Consider the following 22,548-nt stretch of genomic DNA (forward strand, 5'->3'; position numbering starts at 1 on the left):
AATAAAGTAATTGTTTTAAATACTTGAGGCTTGTTTTCCAGGGCCTGCATGGTAGGACTCATGAAGTTGCATTTCGACAAATGGCAGTGATATGAGCTGAGAGAAAACAGCTATCTTTATTGTTAAATTTGAAGATTCCTGCAATTTATTGCCACCCACCTGCCCACTCAAAGCAGACATAAAGCAACAGAACATGCTCGTTCACACCAGCTCTTGCCAATAGTATAGACATGTGACAAAAAAGATATACAACCTATTGTAAATGATAAGTATAACCAAACTAATAGAAAGTTAAGCTGCCGATTAAAAAAAAACTTTTACTTTTTTTTTGTTGTGTGCAAATTCCAATGTAACAAAACAATGCTGTCCTGAAAGCTTCTGTTGTGTTTCATGGTAAATTTTGGAGCAGCATTCAGTTGAGCATCGTTAAGGCCATCATCGTTCATTTTCCCATGTTTCATTACAGGAAATTGTAAGATATCAGTTCTGCATTTCGACGTTTACACTTGCAGACAATTGATGTTACCGCTTCTTTTAGGTGGAATCGAAATTCCCATTTCAAATTTTATATTTTCACACAGTTGATGTTACTACCCTTGTTTTAGAGTAATTCAAGTTGAACCTCGCAGGCGACAAGAAGTCTCCTATCGATCACAACGCCTCCCTTTGTTCAACAAACTGATACTTGACTAGGGCTGCTATACTCCAGACAAAGTGAGAGTCAGCACTGACTACCTTTCGGAGAGTCGCTCATACACTCCCATGACTCTTTTGCGATAGGAGTCGGGGGACTCTTCATAAAAGGAGGGTCCTCACAACTCTTGTTACAGAGTCACGGGGATTACCAGGAAGGAGTCGTGTGACTCTTTTTCTCTGTTGGATAAGAGTCGTTAAAGAGTCGCAGTTGACTATGTCACATGGAGTCGCCCATACACTACCATGACTCTAGTGTGATGAGAGTCACAGGACTCTTCTTTAAATAAGAGTCAAGTGACTCTACAAACTGGAGTCGTGGAGGAGTCAAATCTGTAGCACGCAAAGAAGTCAAGGCGACTCCCTTTAAAAAAAGAGTCGAGCGACTCTACAAACTGGAGTCGATTCTGCGGCGCGCCAATACCCCCAAAGAGAGTCATAGCGACTCTTTTTTTAAGAGTGTACTGCATGCCACCGCGGTTCTTTCTCACTGAAACGCAACAATAGCCGACTTGGTCTACTCGATCATTTGATTTAAAAATAAAAATAAATGAAATGCATCTGCACTTCTGTATGAATGATAAAACCATAAGGTTTTATCCATTTAAAAACTACATATTTAAATTCTGGAGTTCATATTCTGTGGTATGAACAGTAATAGTGGGATGTAGTGTAGAATGTTTCCTAAAAAAGCGACCCCCTGGAACAAGAAGGAACACGACGATATCTTTTGTGCCGGGGCACGGTCTGTGCGAACGTGTGGAACCATAGTGTAGAAGAGGTGGAACCTCTTCTACACTCACAAAGCCTGGCAGTTCGAGGACGGAGGCATAAAGTGCCCGGTCGCAAATTTGGAGCGCGAGGATCTGGTAGCAGAGAGCATTTCTGGTATTCAGCGCACAGCTTCTGCAGCGGCGAGGACCCAAAACAGGGTTGACAAACCCGACGAGCAACGAAGCGGTAGCGCGAAGAACTCGAGGAGCTTGAGCGGACATTTCATCGCTCAGGACAAGTGTGTCTCGGCGTCTCGCCGCAGCGGGGCGCACTTACATGCGTCTCCTCTCATCCGTTGTCTGCCGCACTACCTTTTCACTTTAGGCGGCCGCGTCTCATAGCGATCTGCCAAGCTTTGTCAGTATAGCGGAGGCTATGGTGGAACTCGTAATCCTGTGTGGCGACCGCAAACGTGCGGAACTCGCAAGCCTGTGTGGCGACCGCGAACGTTCAGGAGGAACTCGTACAGGAGTAACCCCAACCGTACTAAGAGCTAAACGTTCATTTTATTTACTTTTACCAACGCGACTTTGATTAAGTACTAAGATAACATATCAAAAGTGGTATCTGGATCGACGACCGCCCGAAAAGCGGTATGAGCTTCATGTTGCTTGATTATGACAAGCTTCGGAACGCGACCAGCTCCACCGCCAATCAAAGCGTTGGACCGTTCGTACATGAATTTTTAAAGTGATTATGGATAAAGATTGTCTCTTGAAGGACTAATTGGAACGTCTGATTTTGATGACAGCAACGACGTCATCAGAGGTGGTGGAATCACATGGCGTGACGACATTCCAAGCAATGTCCGACCTGAGTAAGACTATTTTGAAATCTGACGGCAGTGAGTACGCGGCATCGGCTGGTGAATCGGTGGAGAACCTGCGGAGAACGGCAACATTCCATAAATGGCTAAGATCATTACTGTTGGAGAGCGCCAAGTCTCACATCACGGGAGCCACCAAGCATTGGCTACGTTCACGCAGTGCTGAAATCACCTTGTGGGAAGAGTTCGTGAACCATTGTTGCCGAACGTTTGGCGGCCATACGCGTGCAGCGGAGCGTTGAAGGATGCAGAATCGCGACCAGCAACGGCGCGAAAGTACAGCGGCATATTTACTCTAAAGTTTGTTTGTGCAAGAAGGCGGGACTTGACTTCTGCAATACACGTGAACAAGTGATCACGTGCCTGTGTTCGAGACAACTTAGCACGGTAGTCTTGGGGAATACCCCTGACGATGATATTGACCTGCTGCATGATATCCAAGAATCTGAGAGGATCAAACCCGAAAACCGAGAGCGTTTTGGTGTTCCACGTGGCAAGAAAGGGATGACCAACGCGGCAAATACCCCAGACCCCCAACGCGAAGTACGCAAGGAAAACTGGCGATGCAAAGAACACCACTGACAAATGGCCTCCTCTTTGGATTGAAAAAGAACGTAAGTGCTACAACTGCAACCACTACGGCCACATGGCACGGGAATGCCCCCAGCTAAAACTATCCTTGAGGTACCTGTACTTTAACGGAACTGATTACACCAAAAGTCGCTGTAGAGAGACCTCACAACCCTAGCGTAAAGGCCCTGTCACATTGAGGAAACACGGCGGAAACCTGAACAAAACATGTTTCTCAACAGTCGGAAAACATGTCGGCTGTCGGCTCTGTTACCCGACAACCCTGTCACATTGAGGAAACAGCAACACAACATGAACGACAGCGACAATGTTGTCTCGGTGTGACAGCTTTTGGCAACGGAAACCTCGACAACTTGTGTCGGACGACACGTGTTGCCCATTTCGGTGGCTGAGCGAATTTTGTTTTCCAGCAACACGGCACCATCTATATTTTTCTGTACAGATAGTCGCACGAGAATACTTCAATAATAACGTCAAGCGTGAAGGGCAATTTTGAACGCGGCTTCTTGCGCGGCGGCAGCTGATCGTCAAAATCATCTGAATCGATGGCACAAAGAAGCACCCTGTCACACTGCGGAAACAGTCGGAGAACTTTGTCCTTCAACACGAGGAAAACATGTTTTCGGGGACCCTGTCACATTGCGGAAACAGCAACAGTCCGGAAACATGTTGCTGTAGTCCGAAAACCATGTTTCCCAACTTGTTCTCCGACACTCGGGGAACATCCTGTCACACCGAGAAAGCGTATTGGAAGAACACAAATTGCCTCCTCTCCTGCGCGCTGCCTTCCTCTCTCTTTCGCCCTCGTCTGCCCGGCCGGCTCGGCTAAGCTACAAGCGCGAGCTCCGGGCTTTCAGCATCCCTGCCAAGCACGCGCGCTGGTGCAGTGCAAGCACTGTTCTGGGCCAGATGCTCGCGCGGCTGCGTCTGGACCAAAGCTGAAAGGAAGTATAGGCGGCTAGGCTCAGATCCGCTGGCTCAGAGCCGTATATGTAGAGAGTTTGGTCAATGGGAGGCGCGGGCAGAGCCAGGGCGTGCGGCAGACTCGGAAAGAGGGCTTGGCATGCTCTCTTGACCAACCAGAAGCCGAAAAGAATCCCCTAGCGGTGGTAACGAGAAACAGTTCTGAGCCGATCGATCATCGAAGGTCTATGTTCGTATATGGTTTAAAAAAGTGCGTAAGAGTGAAGTGTAGTAACTCTTTGTGGTTGAAAATAGGGTTCACGTGTTGTCTCATCATGATCATGCAGAAAGATGTAAGAAACGAATGCGCCGCTCAACTCTGTTTTGCGCGGACAGAGTGTAACCGCTCGGACGGCAGATTCCCGGGCCTCGGCGTTTGGCGTAGAGATTATGTCGATCGTTCCGCTAGTCGCACTCTTCCACCATCATTTCTGATGAGCGTGATTAAAGCATCACGTGTACCATATTTTCAGCCATCGAGAGTTACTCCAATGCAGTTATCAGGTTTGTTTCTCGCGACCACCGCCAGGGTATTATTTCCGGCTTCTGGTTGGTCACATTCGAATTTCTGAAGACGCCCTGCAACACGCCCAGCCCGCTTTCGGCCAATGGCGCCGCTTCATTTGTCTCATATACTTCCCAACGAATGCCCAAACTCTCTACATATACGGCTCTGCGCTGGCTCCGCTCGCCCCTTGAATCGTTGCCATTTTGGATCGCCGTCTCATCGCCGTCGCTCTACGGTAGTCGATTCATCAGCCGCGCGAACCATCTCGTGTTCTCTGGATTTGGCGGTTGCGTTCTGTTACAGGGCTGGACCCTTGCAGGATGGCATACGCGCCGGCCACAGCAGCAGCTTCTGCTTTGGTGCTTCTTTGTGCCATCGATTCAGATGATTCTGACGATCAGCTGCCGCCGCGCAAGAAGCCGCGTTCAAAATGGCCCTTCACGCTTGACGTTATTATTGAAGTATTCTCGTGCGACTATCTGTACAGAAAAATATAGATGTTGCCGTGTTGCTGGAAAAGAATTCGCTCAGCCACCGAAAGGGGCAACACGTGTCGTCCGACACAAGTTGTCGAGGTTTCCGTTGCCAAAAGCTGTCACACCAAGACAACATTGTCGCTGTCGTCCATGTTGTGTTGCTGTTTCCTCAATGTTACAGGGTTGTCGGGCAACAGAGCCGACAGCCGACATGTTTCCCGACTGTTGAGAAACATGTTTTGTTCATGTTTCCGCCGTGTTTCCTCAATATGACAGGGCCTCAAAGCAGAAGCTGCTGCTGTGGCCGGCGCGTATGCCATCGTGCAAGGGTCTAGCCCTGTAGCAGAACGCAACCGCCAAATCCAGAGAACACGAGATGGTTCGCGCGGCTGATGAATCGACTACGGTAGAGCGACGTCGATGAGACGGCGATCCAAAATGGCAACGATTCATGGGGCGAGCGGAGCCAGCGGATCTGAGCGTAGCCACCTATACTAATTCGTTTCAGCTTCGGTCCAGACGCAGCCGATGCTACAAGCGCGAGCATCTGGCCCAGAACAGTGCTTGCACTGCACGGGCGCGCGTGCTTGGCAGGGATGCTGAAAGCCCGGAGCTCGCGCTTGTAGCTTAGCCGAGCCGGCCGGGCAGACGAGGGCGAGAGAGAGAGAGGGATGCAGCGCACAGGAGAGGAGGTAATTTGTGTTCTTCCAACACGCTTTCTCGGTGTGACAGGATGTTCCCCGAGTGTCGGGGAACAAGTTGGGAAACATGGTTTTCGGACGACAGCAACATGTTTCCGGACTGTTGCTGTTTCCGCAATGTGACAGGGTCCCCGAAAACATGTTTTCCTCGTGTTGAAGGACAAAGTTCTCCGACTGTTTCCGCAGTGTGACAGGGCCTTAACGGAACAAGCAATGAGTGAACCACCAAATGAAACAATGAATGTTAGTGTTTTGCTGAAGAAAGTCATACTAAATGACAGGTTTTCCCTCATTGCACTCATTGACACGGCCAGCTCTGGCTAGCTACTTCATGCAGCAGCGGCAGCTTAATGTGGCACACAACTTCAGGCTTCAACACCCCTGTACGGTTTTGGAGACAGCAGCGTGCCTCTGTCTAGGAGCATTGGAGGATGCAAGGCTGACATAAAGATCGATGGCGTCCAAGCGAAGTACCTTCTCATTCTTGTTGTCCCGGATGAAGCCCAGTGCGTGGACTTATTGGTCGGACGAACGTTTGCTAAACTTCCCTACTCGACATATGCAAACGTTGGAGGCTGTTTTTGATTCTGGCGCTTGCGTGACTGCCCGTTTGCGCACTTGGAGCCATTCAAGCACCACTAAAAACTAAAATTGAAAGGAAGGGAGGAGTCCATTCTCCACGCAGACTCGATCAACTGAATCACCCTGACGGCAAAAAAAAAAAAAAAAGGAAATGGTCACAGGCCCCTTTATTTTCACATACTGCGTGATGGATATCCTGATCGACGCAAAATCTCGGTGAGTTCACTGTACTTATGTGTCTTGCAAGTAACGGTGAGATCGTCATCAGGAAAGAAAACCGTTTGGACGAGCCAAACCAGTTGAGATCTTGCGGGTAGACATCAGTGGCACTCATGAATTCCAGATCGAGCGCGACGAAAGCAAGTTGACCGGAATCGAGCGGCGACCCATCCAGGGGACGGAAGTTAATGTTGGACTTGCAGTAACAAAGATGCAACAGTCCGAACTAGTAAAACTATTGAACAAATTCAGAAAGTGATTTGCAATGACAAGAAATGAATTGAATTGCACATCATTCGTGGCAATCGGCATTGTTGAAACTCCGGGGAGCATTCCTTTTTCTATGCGACCTTACCGTACAAACGCCGAAGGACGGGAAACAATATGCAACGTTGTTAAAGGGATACTCCGGTGAAATTTTGTATTCGAGAAAACAATTGAATATCATTGTTATTGCCTCGAGAAGCATCGTACGTGCAATATCCGAATTTTATATGCCCCTCTGCGTGAGTAATTGAATTTATACTGCTCATATCGCATTCTAGCGTAAACGCTGCTTTCGTTGGCCAGATTGAAGCTCTGACGTCACAAAACGCAAAGCGAGCATTTTTGTCTCGTTGTTTGCCTGCGAGTGAACGCTTCAGCGTGCTTCGTTTTTGTTGTTGTGCTGGACTTGTTTCGTGGTTGGGTGAGAGTTTTTTTGCGCGGTTGGGTGCTACAACCACCGGGCAGCACATGCGAGCCAAGACATGACGTTCCACATTTTTCCGCGAGACATGCAGTGACGAGCAAAGTGGATCGTCGTCGTGCGTAGGGACTGGGTTCCCGTCCAGATCGAGATCCTGCTTATGCAGCAATCGTCTCGCAGAAGAAAGCTACCAACTGAGCTCTCGGCGGACAGAAGGCTTGTAAGCTGAGGTGTGATGCTGTGCCAACGATATTAAACTACGTCCACCCACTCCTCGCCCAAATCGGATCAGTCAATTTAGGTCTGTTCGATTCGCCTGAACTGGCTGAGCTAGTGCAGCAGTGCAGGAACTGGTGCATTCGATTCAACCGTAAGTTGCACGACCGCTGCACTGGTTCGTTCGATTCATCCCAGTTCTGAATGAGTTCAGACCCAGTTCCTCAAAATCTTGCAACGGCTCCGGACTCTGTTCTGCGTCCGTGCAGAAGCAGACGACAAGAGCAGACGGCGATAGCAGAACTCCTCGTCCGTCTCTGCTCGCGGTGCCATTTTTCGCAGCGCTTGCTCAAATATCTGCGATCTTTAACAATAACGCCGATACGGAGGTTGCATTTCCTCTCATTTATGATAATAACGTACCCGCGGTGGACGCGGAATCGAGATCCTAACTGAGGGTGGGAGTTTGCTTGATTATGATATTCTAAAAGCGTTTTAGGCACCTGCTCGCGTAGGTTTGGCTCCCTGTGGTGAGTGTTGAAATATTGGCTCACGTAAATTGTTTCTTTTTGATGCTATGTGGGGATCCACAGTGTTGATATTCTTACTTACAGACACGGGAAAGGTATTGCCGTCTTGATGGTCTCCGCCTTCAGTTTCTCTTGGATGCTTATTGACGACTCCGATACATTGTAGAGGTCTGGGATTTAGTGCGTTGGCACTCGCATGTCCCCGTAGCTGAGCATAATACTGCATGCTTTGTCCGCTGGTGTCTGTGGACGCCCACTAACGGGCCTGAGAAAAACACCGAGAATCGGCTTTTTTTTTGCCGATGCTCGCTTCAACTTGACGCCAAAGTTACGGTCGATAATTGTCTTGGCCAAGACGCTATCGTCAGGCCTTCGTCTTCGAGGTGACCGGTATACCGACCGCGCACTGCCGCCAGTGACTCCCGACGCAAAATCATCCTGATGCCGCGAACCTATCATCAAAATGCAAAGATTCCCTTTGAGGGCATTTGCCGCTACCTTCTTGACTTGTAACCGACTATAGTTAAGAACTTCCTGGCCAAATCGAACAGACCTTGATTACGCAGCGAAACCGAAACCAACAGCTTGGCCATCTCGAAATGATACGAGAAGTTGTATTTAGCACTCGTGCAGCCCGATATATTTTTTTTTTTTTTTGACCCGCGTGTGAAAATGGAGTGTAGCTACGATTCACCAAGCTCGTCCAAGTCAAGTGACGAGTCCGACATGCATTTGAACGGTTCGCCGTTTGCCTTCGACCCGCGGACGTCGCCTCTGAGGGAATGACCCGCAGCCTCATCACCGATCCAATGGATCCGCCGAAATGTGTACCCAGATGCCGCTTCGGGTACCTAGGTGCCGCTTCAGAGGCGAAATCTGCATCCTTTGCTTTGCAAGCGCCCCTAGTTCGATCGGCGTCCGTCGCAGTTGTGTTTGCGCGAAACGGTATACGTTTGCTCGAAGCTTATGGCTGTCAGCGAGTAATATCCTGCTAAAAGGCGCGACTTTTTTTTGCACGTGCTTAGGAACATCAATAAAAGAACCGTATTTCAGTAGGGTACTGTCTAGGAGACTATATAATTCGAAACAAAATACAAGATATCCATCGACCAACGCTTGTTATCCCTACCGTCCGACAAACCTTTGCGTTTTGTGACGTCACGCAGCACCTACGGATGTCAGCCATTGACACTGGCGAAATTCAGGGTGCAGTTTAGTACGTAGGATCATGAAAGGTTTAATTAATAACGGGAGATCATATATTAAAATAAAAATGACGTTTGCCTATATGAAGACACCCTCGACGTAAAGAGCGCAAGAACTTAAGTACTTCCTGTTTCGGCCGGACAATCCCTTTATGGAGTGTAAAGATCTCGGTGTGGTTACCAAGGCAACCTTTCATTATGCTGACCTAGTAGTGGAAAAAAAAATAAAAAAAAGCGGATAGTGGTCAACTATAGAAGACTGAATGCCCAGGCACGGAAGGAGAAGTATTTTTTACCCAACATCAATGACCAGTTTGAGGGACTTGCTGGAGCGACACTATACACGGTTCTGGAGACTTGCAAGTACCCTTAACAGAAGGAGCTAAGCGTTAGACTGCGTTCATCACACCAGATGAAACAGGCAAGTTCGAAAGGATTATATTCGACCTCATAAATGAACCAGCCGTCTTCCAACGCCTCATGAATCATGTCCTATAGTTCCTAAGGGGAGGAGTGGCGATGTGTTTCTTAGATGATGTTCTCATCCCAGTCGAAGACTTGAATGGCAGGATTCACCGGTTAAGACAAGTTTTGCAAGCTCTCAAGGATGCAAATTTCACCCTGGGCTTCAGCAACTGCGCGTTCACCAAAGATAGCGCGGACGTTCTGGGGTTCCGCTTGAGCGGAGGGCAGATGCAGCCAGGCGAGGCCAAGATTAATGCACTCGACATATTTTCAATTAATCTGGAAGTGCACGGCGTAAGGCGACCCTTGCGACTAAGTGTTTTCTTTTTTTTTTTCGGAAATTCGTCTCTAAATATATTTTGATCGCCGAGCAAATGACAAGACTGACAAAAAGGCGCTGTTTACGAGTGGAATGCGGAGCAAGAAAACATCTTTCAAGACCCCAAAGGACGCCTCACGTTGAAGCCCTGTGTTACTACCTTTTGACCCTAAGGCACAGACCGAAATGCATACAGATTCTAGTTCGAAGAGGCTGACAGGAATGTTGCTACAACAAAATGACAATGCGGGGCATCTTTACACTGAGTGAGCAAGAAGATCACTGAAGCTGAGAGAAAGTATCCCTCAACAGGAGTGGAACTCATGGCCATTGTTTGGTCAGTGGATTGACTGAGATCCCCACTCTCGGGCTTCCAGTTCACGGGGGTTTCGAACTGTCAAACGCTAGTTTACTTGAATGCCCAAGAAACTCAGAAGCCTCGAATCGCGCGTTCGTATGTGTTCGTATGACCTCATCCAAAAATTTTACTTCACGATCAGGCACCGACCTGGTACCCTGATGCTGCATGTTGACTCCCTGAGCCGGTAACCTGTGGAAGGCTCGAGCGACACCATGGACGATGTTTTGGAAGGGCGCTTCGAAGTGAGCCTGACTTGCAGCCTGGAGAATCAGATACTAGCCATCCATAAACGACACGAAAAGATGCGCCAGCTGTTCGAGATTCTGGAGAAACCAGAAGACCCCCGTACTAAGGAGGACAAGAGCAAAGCTAAGGACTATGCCCTCACGTATGGCAAGCTCATGCACACCATTGATTAGTACAAGCAGAAATCACTGAAGTTTGTGTTGCAAAAGGCGATGCATAAAGCGGTACTGGTACAATACCACGACCACTAAAGACATTTATCAATGAAAAGAACGGTCGCAAAGCTTCAGGAAAGTTTTTGTTTTCCTCGCATGCGCATGTATGTGCGCAAGCGCATCTCGCAATGGTTTGAACGCATTTTTAAAAAGATCCCTGGTGGAAGAAATGAAGGACTCCTCAACCCGATCCACCCTGGCAAGGGCGCCTTCGAGACAGTGCGCCTCGACCATATAAAGCCGTTTGTTCCAAGACGCGCAACCAGCACCCCCTGGTTATCGTCGACAGTTTAACAAAGTTTGTGCTCCTTTTCGCTACCCGAGATGGGTCATCCAAGCATTTGTATTGTGCGCTGGAGAAATTTATATTTCCAAGAAGTCTGCCAAAAACCCTCATCACAGACAGAAGAAGTTATTTTACATCGAGAGCGATCGAAGAGTTCTGCACAAAACGAACCATAAAACACGTGCTAAACTCGTCACAACGTTCCCAGGCCAACGGTAAGGTCAAGCAGTTAAACAGGACAGTGCTACCTGTCATCACAAGAGCCATAAAGGATCCCAACCGTCGAAACTGAGACGTTAAACTCAAACGCACAGGGTGCAGCCTGAGAAATGCAGTGCATGAGGCAACAGGAAAGGCACTATTCGAATTGCTTCATGGATACAGGCCAAGCTTTTACGGAATTTCGCTGCAGGAGCTAGCATTAGGTGATGGAGCCAGATAGAAGGACCCTAGCGAGCTGCGAGTACATGTAAGGTAACGGTTGCTGGAGGAACAGGAAAGAAGCAAGCAGGCATATGATCGTCGGCACTACCCAGCAAAGCTATATGACGTGGGGGAAATAGTATTTAAAAATTGCGTCAGCTTAGCTCGGCTATGCCAGTATTTACGCAGCGTAAGCTTAGTCGCACAAAATGAGAGGCGCTATCAATCGGCTCCGGTGCAGCGTCAGACTTGGCTACTGCGCAGCGGAGGCGCACAGCTGGGCACGCGGCGGCGCCAGTGCGTCTGCCGCGGCTATGACGTCACTCCTCTGGAATGCGCAAACCGGCGAGGCGCGCGCGGTGGCGGCGGAGGGCGCGGCGGCGGCGGCTCCGGCGCGCCAGCTGTGAGCCGTGTGACGTCACTGCTCTTCGCGCATGCGCAGCATGGCTCTTTGAAAGCCACGCGAAACTGCTCAATTTCGGCCAGTGTAGCTCACGCTACAAAAGGTGGGCAACACAACACACCGGACATGCAACGAAGAAAGAATCAAAGTATCGAGGACCCCTGGTTGTTACCCAGCTGTTGCCCGCCGATACCTATCAAATGGTAGAGCTCGACCAAAGTTCTGGGAGCCGGTTCGCAACGACAGCACACGTCTCCCAGTTAAAAGGATGGTCAACGGCGACGTCGCCTTCGAAGATTTGGTAGGCAAGTTGCCCCCAGCTGCTACAGAGCCTACAAGGAAACGTCCAGTCTGCTATAGACTGCGAGACTGCATAATGCGCAGTCGTTTACTAATTTTTATTTGCGTGTGTCTTCCTTTATAACCTTAAAATGTGTGTGTATCTTCAAACTTAACGAGGACGTTAAGGCTCCAGAATGGCTAAATGAAGACGTTTCCCTAAAACGAGCGACCCCCTGGAAGAAGAAAGAAGACGACGATATCTCGATCGGCCGGGGCGCGGTCTGTGCGAACATGTGGAACTCGTAAGCCTGTGTGGCGACCGCGAGCGTTCAGGAGGAACTCGTAATCCTTTGTGGCCACCCCATCCGTGCTAAGAATTAAACGCTAATTTTATTTTATTTCACACCCTTCAGTAAGCCCTTTCGATCTTCCGACATGGATTAAAGTCTCCAAAAAATAACCTTTTTACGTTTGCCAAATAACTTTTACATTGAACCTTCAGTGCTCACTGAACGCCGAACAGGCATCCGCTTTCGTTTCGGTTTATTAATTTTCGCACGAATGAATATTGAAATCTTCTTCCTCTCCAGCTCACCCCGAAACAAATGGTGGCGTAATTCTGTCGGTTGTGACGTGCTCTGTCACTGGAACCGGAAGTTATCTCGCTCCACCACACAGCTTTGCTGCGCTGATGGCGCCGATTCCACCGACATATTTTCTGACATATTTTCCACCGCGATAGCCATGGACACTACATAGCAACTGATAGAAATTCAATTAGATATGTTGCGCTACAGCGACAACAAGGGACTGGCCCCATCGCCGGTACTCCTGTTTGAGCGTGCGGCGACGCTTCCGACGAAGACTCCAGTTCCTCGTCGGAATCGAACAAATGAGTGGCGACTCCAATGTACGGAATGTTCCCAGCATACACAGTTGACCTCAAACCTGGGTTTCCACAAACCGATGAGGCTGCACCAAGTGCTTCTACGTAGTTCACGAGAGGCAAGCGATGAAACTGCAGCCGTTTATTTTAGAGCACAGCTCTTAGCCGCCCGTTTCCGGCTTAAGCGGCATCGCCGTCACCGTCGCCGTCGGCGTCAGCGTCGCCTTCGCGTCGGTGTAACCGCGTGGTGCCCATTATGGGTAACTTTTCCTACTAAATCTATCAAGAAAATTTCCCCGCTAAACCTAGCGGAAAAATTCCCTGCTAAATCTAGCGGAAAAATTTCCCCGCTAAATATAGCGGAAAAAATTCCCCGCCAAATATAGCGGAAAAATTTCCCCGCTAAGTCTAGCGGAAAAAACTTCCCTGCTAAATCTAGCGGAAAAAATTCCCCGCCAAATCTAATGGGAAATGTTCCCCGCTAAATCTAGCGGAGAAATTATAAAGGAGGCGTCAAAATTCACGTCCTTTATACACGCCTTTAAATACTGTACGCACTAGTGATACCTTGAACTTGAGCATACGCATTAAATGCGCAAAATAAGAAATCCGGGCGATGTTCGAAAACACAAATGCTAAGAAATCACCACTGTAGTTGAAATAAACAAAGACGACGGCACGAGCGTTTCTGCTGTCTTAAGGGTGCCTCCACGACATCGCCGCACGAGTAGATGGATATTCCCTTCTAGGGCGTGCTGGGTTACCATCGCGGCACACGACGAGAATTCGGTCAAGGATAGCGCTTTACGTGGAACGATGATCTTCCACCACGCCGACCACGTCAACGATCACCACGGACGCCATGTTTTCCAGCAGAGAGCAGGAACAGCGCAGGCGCAGTCTTATCTTTCTCTTGCTTCCTTTACCACACGATAGATGGTGCATAGATCTGAGCATTATAAAATTCGGAAATTTCCGTCACATAGATAATTATTCAGAAAATTGTGGATCAGAATATTCTTTAACGAAACTTTAAAGAACCATTCTCTGGATATTTATTGTTCACGATCGTGGTGCTGGTGAGGTAGGCTCTTATACAAATAAGCTACGTGGATTTGGCTGACGTGCATTGGAATTGCGGATGTATGTCATTGAAGAGACAGAGAGCTTTCAAAGTCAAGAAGAAGCTGGAAGAGTCCGTTTTTCTTTTCAATGTACTATAGTGAAAATTGTTTCGGCTGTGTATTTTTCTGTATTGGTTTTCTCTTGGCACCTTTTACGACGTGCGGTGTGCAAATTCAATTTTAAAATCATTTCATGGTTCCTTTAAGGAGAAAAATAACAATACATACATTCAAAGAAGTCTAAGCGTTCTTGTATTTGGGTTTGGGTACTTGCGTTGGAGTATTAAAAAAATTATAGTGTTTAATGTTTTATTTGTGCTGTTAGTAATAGGACTGGCGTAAGCGCAAAACAAAATTTCCCTACAGCTTTGTCTCCCACTGCCCGCCGAGTACAAAAGAGCAAAACAAAGAAAATGGCGAAAGTGATTATTTTGGCTGCACCAGTTGACTGTCTTTGCTTCTAACTAGCTTAAAGATGTCGACACATGATGTCAGAACGCGTTTGACAGGTAATAATAAGAAAAATAATGAATAGTAAAAAATGGTAATAATAATAATAATACTATTAATACCCATATTAATAATATAGCAATAATATTTACTTAAAGCGACAAATATAAACCACAGCATGCCCTTTGGCCATTACTACGTTTTCGCGAAATACACAATGTGCGCTCTACATTCGACACATTTTATCCGGAAACCGAATTCAGGAGATAAAAAAAAACTGTAGAAAGCAGCTTGTTAGTCAGTTTCTTTTTTTGTTAATTTCATTAAGCTTTTCTTTACGTAACAATGACAAGTGCAAGATATACTAAATTCATAATAAATTGTTTATAGAAAGGTATTGAGTAAGTGCGACAATGCTTTCTCGTATAGTCGTGTGGTTAATGTGTATGCTGAAATTATTTCAGAAGTGTGATTGTGTGTTTCGCCTATACTGTTTTATTGTTATTATCATATATTTATCAATCTTATCCTTGTTATTCATGCTGATGTATTTACCTGAAATAGGGAGATACGAGGAAAGTTTGGATGTTTGAGGTGGCAGTACTTCGTTAAATTCAAATTCGTTCCCGGCAGCACTTTTGTAGTCTTATTTGCCGTGTCCAATGTAACTTCTTTGCATTTTTGGTCTAATTTCCTGAAGGAAAAGAGCTGCTTGTGAGAAGAGGTCACTGAACCATCAATAAAAACAACTTGAATCTACATCTAAGGGTTGATCGATGTACTGTAGCCAGAGAATTCATAAAAGAAAACTAATTTTTACAAGGATCATATGGGTTATTGCTATAGTAATTTGTTATTTTTGAGAAAATATACGCGCATGAGCTCTAAACAAAACCTCAAACCGTTAGTCGGACCTTGTATGAATGTGGTCAGAAATATAGATTGGATTACATCACACTCATTTAAACTTTTACCCTTCTTGTTAAGACATGACAATATAAACTACTTTAAATTTTGACTCCAGGAAGAAAGCATTGTCGGGGATTTTTTTACCAAAGAATAACTATGCGACTGTTACCGTGCGATAGGCCCTTTTCAAAACCCTATGAAGCGACACTTGTGGTCACCATTTATTGGGCACGAAGCCTGTGATTTCATCCGAGTCCACACCGAAAGCTGACGCAGCACTCGTTCTCAATACGAGCTGTGCAGAGTTCACGACGAAGGCTGACCGAGTCCTCGTGGTCCAGAGAAGCTCAGAGTATACGGCCAAAAGATGCCAGTCTTGGATAATTTGTGCAGTAGCGGCACGTTTCAGGCGGGTCTATCAAGTAAAATGCAATGCAATCGAACATTCGTTATGCAACCATGGAACGTACCAAAGGGTCCATGAACGTTGCATTTCTTGTCAAAAATACATGTTAATATCTTAGTTACACCTATTCAAAATTTACTTTGATGAAGAATACAAGTTTAATTGAGCATGCAAGTTAGTTTGATCCACAATGGTGGATGTAGAATATTTTTTAATACGGCGTGTGTGGGTGGCTAATAATTTTGAATGAAAGGGTTGTGGAAATGAAAGTATTAAAGTATTTAAATATAGTAATTTTTGAGAAGTGCGAATTGAACCCGAACAAACCTAAATAAATGCCAAATTTATAATGGTGCTGAAGTTCGAAAAACACCCTCAAAATATAAAATAAGAAAAACAGAATAAAACATATAAGAAAACCCACTCGATGTCAGCAGCAGCTACGAAATCAAAAGCATCCAAAAGCTGATTAATACTGCCGCGCGCAGCTGACCGAGTAGTCAGCGCGCCCGTGACCTAACGGATATCGTGCTTGGTTCCCACGCAAGAGGCCACGGTTCAGTTCCTGGCAGTGGACGTACATTTTTATTATTTCTGTGTAACTCTCGCATTCTAGTAAATTCGAAAACCCTGTTGTGTATTCGAGGTCCGCATGTTTACGCGTCTAATGTGCTGCGCTGAATGAAGCCCACTGGTGTACTATCAAATTCGAACGAAATGCGAACAGCGAGCGCGTGACTGTCGCTACATGCTTCGCCTCCTGGAGGCCTCTTGAAAATGATAAAACTACTAATTGGAAAGTACGGTGCTGTGCGGGTGTGCGTCCTACCCCGGTGTCTTTGACCCTCCCCCAGAAGAACCCAAGCTTCGACGCTCCGCCGGTGGTGCGCTGGGAGTTCCTTCAGAGACACTTTCGCTGGCTCGGCGCAAGCCATGCGAGGAAGCTCGCCGCTCGCAGCGTGACTATAGCTGCTAGCACGCTGCAACGAAAGTAAGCAGGTCCAGACAGCTACTGCAACCGGTTGCAGTGGCTGATGCCTTTGCCGGTTGCAGCATTCGTGTTCCCTTGTTGTTTAATATTTCTGTTTGCCCAAATGCTCCCTGGCAAAAAAAAAAAAAAAATTCTTTCTCGTCCACGCTGTTTTACTATCTTGCAGTAGCCATGCGCTCTAGATCCTTCACAAAGACGCCGGCGTGGTTCTGAGGTGATAATTTAATGAGCACGATGAACGAGAGCCTGGCTACCTAAAAATATCACTGGCGCAGTTACTGCATTTAATTAAATTTTTTGGTGTACACGGGATCTAGTGGGCCTGCATTTCGCTAATCCCAGATCCACACACGAGAAACGAGAACTAGAGGAGACACAAGACGAGGGCTGGGGGTTGATACATAAAAGTATGCAAAGTAATTGACTTCACTTAGGCGTCAGAAACCCATCCTGGGTCCCCGCTTGTTATTCTGTTTTGATAGTCGTACAGTTTCTGCTATAGAGTTCGTAACAAAATGACAGCGCATATTAAGAAAAGAAAAAAAAACTGAGCAAGTTAGGGGGAGCATAACGCAACGGTAATGTTCCACTGACGAACGCGCGAGGGTCGCGCGCAAGCGCCTACTCCTGCTGCGAGCGGCGTGCTCCCTCGCTTGGCTCATGCCGAGCTAACAAAAGTGGCTGTGACGGAACTTCCTGCGCACCACTGGTGCAGCGTCGAAGTTTGAGTTGTGCTGGGCGAGGGTCAGACACATCTGAGTAAGAAGCACACACTCGCAGCGCCATACTCTCCAACCCTCAGTTTTATCAGTTTCAAGAGGCCTCTAGGAGGCGCAGCATGGACCGACGGCCACGCGCTCCGCTGTTCGCATTTCATTTGAACCCGATAGTGCATAAGGGGCTCCGCCTGACGCGCCGGAGCCAGTCTCGTTCTAGCGTTCGATCCTGCTCTTTCGCCGACATCGACATTTGCGACGCAAACCTCCTTCTATTTCGTTTTCTGCACAAGCTCGCGCCATTAAATGTTTAGTTGGCTTCAGTTTTCATCGTCTCATCACTTGTCATTCACGACATTTTTGGTGGAGGTGCGGGGTATTATATTCTATGGCCGTGAAGTGTACCCCTCCGAAAACGCCCCGGCCAAGTGAGGTGCTCAGCCCCGGGAGGCTACCCTTTGCAGAAGACGCCATCGCCCGAGCAAACCACCGTAACAAAGGCCAACTCCCGGAATTCGGACTTCCGCCGCAGAATCCAAAGAAGAAGACCGTGACGATGATAACCCACCCGTCGTCATCCTGCCCGTCACTCCCCGCACTCCGACACCCTTTCACGGCGAAGCCCACGAGGATGTAGGAGACTGGCTGCATTATTATGAACCTGGAGCCCGCCACAACGAATTGACGGATGAGCAGCGCCTCCAGAACCTCTACTCCTCGCTTGAAAGCAGCGCGAGGCACAGGTTTGAGAACCACGAACCCTCCTTTGCTTCTTGAGAGCCCTGCACCGCCGAATTGAAAAGGAACGTTCATCAACTACCACCCTCGGCAACAAGCGGAGGACCTTCTTCAAACAAGGATGCATGGCCCCAACGAAAGTGTGACAAGCTTTGTTGAAGATATCATGCGTCTAAGTGCCCGAGCCGATCACGAGGCGGCCGAGGAGAAGAAAATGTGCGCTCTCATGCTTGGCGTGAAGAATGAAATTTTTGGAGGATTGGTACGCAATCCCCCGATGACTGTTGATGGGTTTTTAACCAAAGCCACCAATATCGAGCACGCACTGAAGGCCCGGGGAAGCCTCTACCACCGACTCGCCGGCGGGCCTACTGCTCCTACCGTCGCGCTTCTTTTCTGAACCTGAATACCGGTGGTGTCGACAGCCTTCGGTAGATCGTGCGGGATATCGGCCGGGAAGAAATTCGCAAGATCCTCCCTGCTGCAAATCGCCCATCCTCAACCTTACTCGCTAAGGTCGTCCAAGAGGAGGTTCACCGAGCCTTCCAGCCCGAGTCTCCATTAACCGCAGCAGCACAGGAGGAGCCCTCTCTAAGCTACGACGCAATGGTCCCACGAGCACCACCAGCCACCCCCGTTCATGGCGCCTCCCCCACGTGAACCTCCAGAGCCACAGTACCCCCGACGCCAGGAAGACCGTCTTCGTCTGCCCAGAACAAGCTGCGGCTTGGAAGACCGACGTGCGGCGGACGGCCGACAGGCTACCGTTGTACTACCATTGCGGTGAGGCTGACCACGTCTACCGGAGGTGCTTATACCGCCAAATGGTCCTGCGAGGGTTCGCGCCGAACGACCCTTGCTAAAGATACGGCGAACGCCTTCGTGACATGGAGGAATTCCTCCGTTGCCCTCCATGACCAGCGTCGACAGCACTACGATGTTCCCGTTCTCCATCCCCCCGACGTTCCAAATCGTTTTTCTGTCGGTCGCACCGTAACAGCCTGTTTCTTGATTCCCGCTGAGAAAAACAAAGCGCGTCAAGTTCCAGAGGTGAAGTTGCCGTGGACGGACGACGTAAAGAGCCTCCACAAACGTTGGAGCGCTCCCACTCTTTCGACGCCACGCATCGCAACGACGCTCCAGCGACGGTGCCCAATAACGTAAACGTTGTTATTGACGGCAACCACGCATCGGCACTCGTGGATACCGGAGCAGACTATTCAGGCTTGAGTGGGAGGCTCCTTTGTCGTCTTCGAGAAGTAATGACGCCGTAAGATGGGCCGTAAATACGAACCGCTCGAGGACACCTTACCACGACTGTCGAAAGGTGCACTGCTCGCGTCGAAATTCACGGCGAGACGTGTCCTATGAAATTCGTCGTTATACAAGACTATGTCAGAGACGTCATTCTCTACATAGACTTTCTGTGTGAAAACGGCGCCATCATCGACCTTAAAGAGAAAAGACTGACTCTGAGGGCACCTGTTCCGCCTTCAGAGAAATTTCAAACAGGTCAGTTGCTGTCCAAGTCGCTGTTGACCACGTGAACCTGCCACCGCGATCAAGTGTTGTCGTAACCGTCATGACCGATGCAGCGATCCGCGGCGAAGCTATTCCGGAAGGCAACGTTCCACTGATCCTAGGAAGAGAAATAGGCGTCGCAAAGGAGGTAAATAAACTTTAGAATGGAGGCACTGTAGTCCTTGTGACGAACTTCCGACAAGAAACGCCATACCTCACAAAAAGTGCGGCTGTGGGCTGCGTCGAATAACTTGTGAACTCCGCCGAAATCGCCGGGATTACGGACAAATCCTCGCCACGCCAGCACGGCAATACGTCGCCAGCGCAGCTCTACATTAACGCTAAGTTTCCGGGCCCGAAACGACGGCAGCTGATTAACCTACTCGCCGAATACCGCGATTGCTTTGCGACATCGCCGAAGGTGCGCCAAACCGCTGTTGCGAAGTACCGCATCGTTACCTAGGACGACGCGCGCCATGCGCATCGTCCGCCGTACAGAGTCTCCGTAAACGAGGGAAGGCAATCTAGGAGCAAATTCAAGAGATGCGGAACGACAACATAATCCAACTTTCGAGAAGTCTGTGGGCCTCTCCAGTCGTACTGGTAAAAAACAAAACAAGGACGGAACACTACCGGCAGCTAAACGTGGTGGCAAAGAAAGACGTCTATTCACTTACCCGCATCAACGACACTTTAGACCGGCTGCGCCACTCTCGATATTTTTCATCGACGGACGTGAAGAGCGGCTACTGGCAGATCGATGTCGACGAACGGGACCGAGAGAAGTCGGCTTTCGAAACGGCGGATAAATTTTACGAGTTCAAGGTGATACCCTTCGGACTACGCACGACGCCAGCAACCTTGCAGCGGGTCATGGACACCGTACTGGCAGGACTGAAGTGGCAGAGCTCTCTTGTGTTTTTCGGCAACCTTGACGAGCATTTGTGATGACTCCGAGCTGTCCTTTGCAAGCCATACGGACCGCCGGACTCACCCTGAAGGCGTCAAAGTGTCGGTTCGCGTATGACAAACTGAAATTCTTAGGTCACGTGGTTAGTAACGAAGGCGTTCGCCCAAACCCAGAGAAGACTGTCGCCGTCGCAACATTAACAGCGCCGACAGACAAGAAGGCCGGACGAACATTCCTTGGACTATGTGCGTAGTATTTTCGCTTCGTCCGCGGTTTCGCAAGGATTTCCTCACCGCTCAGAAAACTCACAAGGGACGCCGAGAATTCAGAAGGGCAGAGAAGCAGCAGCAGGCGTTCGACGAGCTGAAGAGACGACTACAGACTCCTCTTGTTCTTGGACACTTCGACCAGGATGCGGAAACCGGGATTCACAGGAACGCATGTAACGCAGGACTTGTCGAGGTACTGGTTCAAGTGCAAGATGGCACCGAGCGAGTCATCGCCTACGCAAGTCGGACACTGTCCAAGGTGTAAAGAAATTACTCCTCGACTGAAAAAGAGTGTCTCCCGGTCGTATGGGCAATCACGAAGTTTCGCTCGTACTTTACGGGAGGCCGTTCCGCGTAGTCACGCGGATCACCACTGGCCCTGCTGGCTTGCAGACCTCGAGGACCCTTCATAACGCCTCGCTCGATCGAGTCTTCGACTACAGGAGTTTAACATGACTGCGATTTAGAAGTCAGGCCGCAAGCACAGCGACGCCGACTGCCTGTCCAGAGCCCCTGTCGAGACGCATCCCGGCAACATCGACAACGATGAGGACGAGTGCTTCGCTGGTGTAGCGAACGCGGACGACACAGCAAGACGCCGAAGAGACGATCCTGTGCTGCGCGCTAATCGAGCACATCGAATCATTTGGGGGTACTATCCCCCGTGTCTTCTCGAGAGCCCTGCCGACCTTCTTCATTCGACAAGGTATACTTTACAAGGAAAACTTCGGAGACAACAACTCGCCGTGATTTGGTGGTAATTCCTACCGACCTTAAGGAGGAGATCTGCCAAGTCTGCATCGACGACCCGACGTCCGGACACCTTGGTTCCAGCCGTACGATGGCCCGAATTGATGAAAGGTATTACTGGCCCAAGCTCCCGAATACCGCTCATCGTGCAACGAGTGCCAGCTACGCAAGAAACCGCCACCAAGCCGGCAGGTATCCGGCAGGTATTTTCTCCCGGCCACGAAGTTTCAGCAAATCGAAATGGGTTTACGTTGTCCTTTCCGCTCTCAACGACGGGAAATCGCTGGATAATCGTCGCCACTGATTATCTCACGCGGTACGTCGAAACGAAAGCTCTTCCTCCAGGAACGGCGGTTGAAGTCGCGAAGTTTCTCGTCTATCGTCCTCCACCACAGTGCTCCTGATGTTTTGATTACAGATCGCGGGTCATCGTTCATGGCACAGCTGATGCAAAAGATCCCCCGTCTCAGCCACACGAATTACCGGCGAACCACAGCGTACCATTCTCAGACTAATGGGCTGACAGATCGCCTAAACAAGACCATCGCCGACATGATGTCGATGTGCGTCGACGTGGAACACAAGACGTGAGACCCAGCGGTCAAGGATACCACTGGTATTATACCATTCCAGCTGGTGCGTGGTCGCAAGGTGACCCTGATGCTTGACGCCATCCTACCTCGCGAGCCAGCTGGCGACGGAAGTGACGACGCCCAAGTCCTGGCGGAGCGAGCGAAAGAAGTCCGTCAGCTCGACCGATTACGGATCGAAGACCAGCAACGTGTCGACGCTGGCCGCTATACCTTTCGTCGTCTGGACGTTCACTTGCAGCCCGGAGACCGGGTGTGGATGTGGACACCGATACGACGTCGTGGCCTCAGCGAGAAACTTTTAACCGACTGCGAC

The 22,548-nt window shown here is 48.9% G+C and overlaps 1 protein-coding gene across 1 annotated transcript in view; it reads right to left on the reverse strand.

Annotated features, from left to right (window-relative positions):
- LOC115324311 (venom metalloproteinase antarease-like TtrivMP_A) overlaps nucleotides 1-22,548 on the reverse strand; it is a 98,478-nt gene that overhangs the window by 30,444 nt on the left and 45,486 nt on the right. Inside the window, exon 11 of the mRNA XM_040211952.2 lies at nucleotides 14,988-15,126. Within this exon, the coding sequence (XP_040067886.2) occupies nucleotides 14,988-15,126 (139 nt within the window). The remainder of the gene's footprint in view (nucleotides 1-14,987; nucleotides 15,127-22,548) is intronic.

Source organism: Ixodes scapularis, unplaced genomic scaffold, assembly GCF_016920785.2.
Source record: "Ixodes scapularis isolate PalLabHiFi unplaced genomic scaffold, ASM1692078v2 PGA_scaffold4__175_contigs__length_147842914, whole genome shotgun sequence".
NCBI classification, from domain to species: Eukaryota; Metazoa; Arthropoda; class Arachnida; order Ixodida; family Ixodidae; genus Ixodes; species Ixodes scapularis.